The following is a 6,693-nucleotide window of genomic DNA, read 5'->3' as shown; positions in this document are numbered from 1 at the left end:
TACCTTAACAGTTCTGCATGTTTAAAAATAGGCAAGTGAGATGAATAACAGTGTGACCAGTTTATATAGGAGTACATGACATCATGACTTAACCACATTTGTTGAACTTTAACATTTTGTTTCATGACTCCATTAGAGGGGAAAAAAGTCAGTTTTAAAAAATTCTTACTCTGCAGCATACGTCTATTACTTCAAAAACGTCAAGGAAAAATGGGGTGTGAGTTCATGATAGATTGTTGGTCACCTTTTGGCATTTCCCCTCAGGGGTCACCGTAGCAAATCTGCTTTCACTGATCCGCAGAGAGTTTACGCCGGATGCTCTTCCTGACCAACCCTGTATTTTATCCGGGCTGGGGACCGGCACAGGGAGAACCAGACTCTGGCCCCCTTTAGGATAAATAGGCAGGAGATGAACCAAAGATGGCTAATTGGGGACTTTTTTTTCTAATATTTGCTGATTTTATATTGAGTTGCCTTTTGTCATATCCATAAATACATTTATAGCATTTATGTTATGTAGAGAGAGCTGCAGAGTGTTAGCAGGAGAGATCCAAAACCTTTATTTTAACAATCAGAACCAGATTTGTAGAAATGCTTTATCGATAAACTACCATTCAGGGCCTTTATCTAATAGAATTTACAGAAAGACTTCATCTTCTCTGCAGCCCGCTGGAGTGCAGGCTTCCATCTGCACACATTAATTCATTTAATTGGATGTGCAGAGAGCAAATATGTTGTGACTGTTAACACATGCTCACCTTACAGCGGGTTTAATGCACGAGGGACTGAGCTTCACACAGGGGATCAACAGCTTTGACACTTTCTGCTGACAGACAGCCCAAACTTTTTACCTTCAAACAGTAACAGCCGGCATAAGCACAGCTCAGGATATCCCCCTCTCACACTTTGAACCATTGAAAGAATTTGCTCACATTTCATCCATTTGACACAAAGATATTAAAAATTAATGGCGGCAGTGACAGAAATAACAGAAAAAGAGAAGGGAAGGACAAAGAGCGAGCAGAGGAGGCTCTGTTTTCCATAACCTGTAATGGTTGGTGTCGGTGAGAGAGTAATGAGCTCCTCGGGAACCTGCTGAATTTTTGATGCGGAACTGAACCGAGCTGAGCCAAGCCAGGCTCGGCTGCTCCTGGTGGCCGGAGAGTGTTCACACAGAAGCAGGATTGAGTTACCGCCACACTTGAATAAGTAAACAAGCATTGATGCCTGAACATTCAGGAGGCTGGGGTGGGTCTACAATGTGACATTAGTTTGATGAGGTAGAAATTTAAAATAGCAACCAAATAGATTGCAGGTTTTATGACTGAACTGGTGTTTAATCCCATAATGTCATCGCTTTTACACATGAAGCTTGCACAGGTGTATTGTGTTTGAGCAAACAGAGGGTGGCCAAACCTCAGTGTACATCATTAACTTGCAAGGCTGCGGAAACGCAGCACTTCCCTTAAGCCTGAAAACCTCTCTTCCATCCAGCGATTGACTGCTTTAGACTGTCAGAGACTGCCTGATCACTCCAGGAGAGGCAGGAAATGCAGCCCAGGTCTACACACACACAAGTTTCAAGAGTTTTCTTTTGCAAACTCGTTCTTTTAAGGGAATTGTTCAAAGCTGAGCAGAGCAGCTGGGACAGAATGTACAGAAAGTCAAATAAGCCATGTTTACTCTCCTCTCACAAGCTGCACAGAGAGAGAAATGTTTGCCAATGTGGATGGAAACAGAGATTTGGCCGATCCCTGCAGTCTGCTGACAAAACCGAGGGTACAGAGCTCATCTCTGTTGACCAAACAGTGATAAACTCTGATTTCTGAACATCCACCTCCACTTCAGTGTTCTATAAGGAAGATGTTTTTAAGGTTGACATAAAACGTGTTCGTGAATTGTTTGAGGATTGGGGTGAAACCTAATCGACTAAACACTGATGCTGAAACCAGCCTGACTAAAGGAGAACTGCAGTGAACGTTGGGCAGACTGCCAAAGAGATGGTGGAGCAGCAAAGCCTGTCCCCACGCAGGACAGGAAGATGCAGAGGAAACAAAAGTGTGACGTCTACACAATTCCACATATCATATCATAAACACCCAACACACATGAGCCCCTCACACATTCCAGTGAGTTCATCAAACAGAGGCCTAGCCTGAATTTAGCTCATAAGTTTTGAAGATTTAAAAAAACTAAGAAGATTCAACTGTTTTTTTTTTAAATCTTCTAGGATATTTAAAATTTGAATTTAAATCTGGATTGTGTAGTTTGAGCTAAAAGACACTGGCACTTTCAGTTTCAGCCTCCAATGATTTTTGTGTTTACATGTATTAATATTATTGATGCAACTTCCAAAGAATTCATTACATTTTCCATGACAAAGCTCACATGACTTTAAGGTGTAACCATGTCCTTTCAGCGCACTCAGCCACTTCAAGAAGGTGTGACGTGACTGAAACACACAATGAAAGCAGCAGAAGATTGACAGGATCTGAAAGACTCGAGCAAGAACTCTGACAATGATCATCTGTAAATGAAAAAACCTCTGATGCACATAAGGGAAACCTGCACAACCCGTGTGTAAATGAGGATTTCTAATACAGAAGATTGTTTCCCTGGATCTCATCTTATGTCAAAATGTTTGGATGGATGACTGTAAAATCACAAATCTAAATTTAGGAAAACTTTGCTCTCACTCAACTCCTTCCAAACTGTGCAGGAACAGTGAGCAGTAGATGGAAAGAGCCAGTCAAATGAGCTATAATTCAAGTGTGCCAACATCCCAAAGTAATTAAAGTGTCCTCTGGAGGATACTTTATGTCAGGCTTTATTTTAGCCTGACATCTTGATTTCTGCTCCCTTGGAAGCAGTTTTTCCAATCTGCTTTAATAGTAACCTTTTATCTGTGTGTAATTCAGTTAACTCAATTTTGGTTAATTGAAATTGTAAAACTATTCTTTTTTGCTGCAGTTGCATGACATGACAGTTAAGATTTCACGGTTCCATATTTCCGCCATGCTTTTTGTTCATCTGTGTCCCTGTGATCTGTAAACCTCAGAGGCTTCAAATCATGTATGTGCACTAAAATCTATCCATCTGTGGTGGCTTAAAATAGCTGACACATAATCCCTGCAGTGGTCCACTGCTGGAGCGATGCTGAGGGAAGTGGAACATCAAGGGTGCAGCTTCCAGAAAACATCTTAACCCGTCAAGCTAAGCAGAATCTTGGAAACTATTTTTTTTGCCAAAAAAAAAATAGAACATTGAAACACCTTTTTGAAACACATACCCTGTAGAGTGCTCTCTAGCTGGGAGCTGGCCTGCAGAAGGCAGCGGTAACTCTCCATCTCCACCTTGGAGTCTCTTGCCAGTTCCCTCTGGTCCTGCAGTGAAGCTGGGCCCATTCCCTCTGTGTCCAATACCCGATCACCGACAGCAGTGGGAGGTCTATACAGTAGGCAAGGCCTCACATCCTCCTCAGAGCGGTGTAGCTCCTCATTCTGCCCCGCTTACTGCTGGTATGACCAGTGAAATTGTAGCCCATGTGCATCTGCAGGTCCCAGATGCAGACAGGACACCTCCCTGAAGAGGCTGCAGGCTCCTCCTGACCTTTAGCGGCATAGAGAGCCCTTACTCCGAGGACCTGCTCTCACAGGCAGAACGCAGAGGGTTGTTGACCCGTTGTTGCCCTGACCGAGTCTGATAAACTGAGTGCAGCTTTCCGCCGCTTCAAAACAGAGCTCCATCTGGCCACTGCTGTGCACTCTCTTACCCCTCCCCTCTCTGAGCTTCAGTGCGTCAGCTCTGCAACGCACAGAGCTGGAGTCCTCCCCTGACACACTGCCAGCTCCCTCACTACTTCTCCTCTGCCATCCCACTTCTCCGGACTCCTGCTTTTTAATGCCCTCTGTACATAAGCTAGCCTGTCTGGCTGCCGCTCCCGTCTTCCCTCCTTCTCCATCTTCAATAAAGATGCACACACACTTCAGGAGAAAATAGATCTTTTGTTGAAACAGAAAAGCACTCCCTGCGCCAATGAGCTTGGCCCATGTGAAGCACACCCTTTAATACACAACAATCACATTCAAACCACAGAACAAATATGAAAGGGCGTCTTTGTCAACATGCTGTGACCGAGCCTTTCTCAGCTCAGCCCACAGCTCCTTTGACTGGATCAGATCTCAGCAGGAAGAATGGGCGTTTGGACATGTGGATATTCAGAGTCAAGAATCCTGATTTGAGCCTTTCCTTGACGTGAAGACATGTATGCAGCAGCAAGAGAGCAGCAGCTCTCCATCCTGATTCACAGCCACTCAGCTGATCCAGCTTAGGCTCTTGGCCATCTCATTACTGCATAGCATCTGTTTAGTGTAGCTTCATACACACAACCACCCACACACACACACACATCTGACAGGGCCTGCTGACGCAACTGCTGCAACCACAAATCACAAGACGTTTTTTTTCTTCAAAACATTCTGCTTTATTACAGAAAACGTTCATGTTTGAATACATTTGTCTTAAAGAAGTACATTCAGCTTGGAGGTTTGGAGTGTTGAAGCTGGAGACTCAAAAGATCAGAGGGAGTCAGGGAGCAAAATGTCCCCTTTGTGGGATGCCTGAAGGTAAAGACAGCCCCACGACCAGTGAGCCTCTTGCTGTTATTCATTTTTTGCTTTATTTTGTTTTATTACAAAAGTGGCTGGAAAAATGTAGCATTAAAAATACAATGCATTCGTTATAACGCGTCATTAGGACAAGCAAAACATTAGATTTAAACATATTTTTAAGCTCTGAAAATAGCATTTCTGATATCACTTAAAGGTTCGTAACAAAGCAGGCAGCCTCTGTCCGCGTGACCTTTGACCTGCAGTATCTCCGTTACAGTGCAGAGAGGAAAAACTGCCTCAGACAAGAATTTGGCTTGACAGAAAATTATGAAGACAAACATTTTTAATACATTTTACACCTAAATTACCTCGATAGGACACATGCAGTTAAAAAATAAAAAAACAAACAAAGTGAGTTTTTGTAACAATGAAGTGGTAACAGCCAGAATGTGTAACAGCTCAAGACACAAACACGAAGAATGAGTAACATTATGATCTGGAACATCCTGTTTAAATGAGAACATGAACTGGTTCCTGAAGTTGATCTTTGACGCTGGGAATGTGCTGCAAAAATGGGCTGCCTGTCTTTGTCAACAACTAAACTGTTGGCTGAGGCTCACGTCTGGAGCAGCAGGCCAGCCCAGAATGCAAAAAGCTCTACGTTCTTCACAGGACCAAAAAAATACAACAATAAAAATGTAACACGTGAGAGTAAAAATAGTTTAAATATAAGCTCAACAGAAAATGTCTGAGGAAAAAAAATAAGTATTTCAAAGCTGTATTCAGAAGAATTTAAATGGAATGTATGAAGGACTACGTAAAGGAACCAAAAGTGCCAAACAGTCCAGTCATTCTATTGGAGATTCACAGTGGTTTCAGCAAAGCTGCTCCTGCAAATCTAAAAGTGGTTTACTTAAAATGTCATCACGAGCGTATAAAATAATGAGCATTAAAATGGGGGTTGGTGCAGATGTGTGCAGATGTGGACAGTGGGAATGGTCTGATTTTTGTGTGACCTTTTTTATGCTCTAATGTGGTTTCAAGCAAATATGAAAGTGATTTTCTAATCATGGCAACAACAAAGAAATCTTTGATGGTGCAGATTCTGTCTATACTCTGTCAACAAGTTCAAGTAATTCTGCTTCCCCACACGTCTGTTTTCACCCGCAGCATCAGCAACACACTGGTGTGGACGCACTCCGATTGCACTGTATTCGTTTTCTATTTTTGGCTTTACTCCGATACTAATATACATCTAATTTACGTACAACACAGCACATATATTCATTCATTTGACTCTGAGATTGGAAGAATTGGCTCATTCTTGGAATAAGCTTGCAGACTCGCTCACTCTTACACAAATACTTCTCTTTTTTAGGGATTTTCTGGTTTCCTGGCCTTCAATAACCTCTCTTAGCTAACTATAGATTGCACCTTCATAAAACATTAAGAATGATAAACATCTATAAACCTCATCCGTCTGCTTTGAGCAGGACTGACATCCCAATCAGCTATATTCATCTCGGATGATTCAAATCTGTGGATGATTTCTTCTCTAAAATAAATATTTAAAAAAAATGAAAAGCAGAATAACTTCTTAAATATAGTCATAGATAGGAAAATAAAAGCTTGAAGAAAGCAAAGAGTGAGGTGATTTTGTGATCCTTCCTTCATGCAGATCAGCCGCTCCTGAAGTGAAACATACCGGCCTGTTGAAACTGTTGTTGAGAGCTACTGAGAAGGCAGCCAACACGCCGTACGCATTCATCTGGAGGCCAATATTCAAATGAAGAAAACTCATGCCTGTCATTTTTGCCATTTAAAATAACACGGCACTGCCCTGCAGGCATGCTTGAGGAGGGGCGTGGGGCACAGATGGGTGGACTGGATTTAGACCTCCTCCATGAAAGCATTGGAGTTTTCTGCTGTTGTGTGTCCACTTCAGCCCCACTGTCAGAAGAGCTGAGGCCTGAACCACTTTAATGTTGCCCGTTGGGTCCAGACTGGCGGTCATGCTCACTTAGGTGCTTGTAGGTAAGCGGTGTAACCGTTGATGTCTGAAAAAAGCCAAACGGGACACAAA

At 42.6% G+C, this 6,693-nt stretch overlaps 2 protein-coding genes across 14 annotated transcripts in view; both read right to left on the bottom strand.

The window, feature by feature from the left end:
* Positions 1-3,764, bottom strand: part of mcf2a (MCF.2 cell line derived transforming sequence a) — a 23,596-nt gene extending 19,832 nt beyond the window's left edge. For 2 of the 7 annotated variants that reach the window (XR_002920516.2, XM_036214073.1), the window contains exon 1: positions 3,290-3,764. Coding sequence is in view for 4 of the 7 variants with exons in the window: in XM_036214073.1 (XP_036069966.1) it covers positions 3,290-3,404 (115 nt within the window). In the remaining 3 variants the exon portion in view is untranslated. The remainder of the gene's footprint in view (positions 1-3,289) is intronic. The other 5 variants (XR_004948579.1, XM_024283889.2, XR_004948578.1 and 2 more) reach the window with 3 other exon arrangements.
* A 694-nt stretch (positions 3,765-4,458) lies between these two features.
* Positions 4,459-6,693, bottom strand: part of atp11c (ATPase phospholipid transporting 11C) — a 52,264-nt gene continuing 50,029 nt past the window's right edge. For all 7 annotated transcript variants that reach the window (XM_036214066.1, XM_036214064.1, XM_036214065.1 and 4 more), the window contains one exon: positions 4,459-6,667. Coding sequence is in view for 2 of the 7 variants with exons in the window: in XM_036214069.1 (XP_036069962.1) it covers positions 6,590-6,667 (78 nt within the window). In the remaining 5 variants the exon portion in view is untranslated. The remainder of the gene's footprint in view (positions 6,668-6,693) is intronic.

This window comes from Oryzias melastigma, linkage group LG10 (assembly GCF_002922805.2).
Source record: "Oryzias melastigma strain HK-1 linkage group LG10, ASM292280v2, whole genome shotgun sequence".
NCBI lineage: Eukaryota > Metazoa > Chordata > Actinopteri > Beloniformes > Adrianichthyidae > Oryzias > Oryzias melastigma.
The sequence above is the reverse complement of the archived record's forward strand: the minus strand, read 5'-3'. Positions and strand labels throughout refer to the sequence as shown.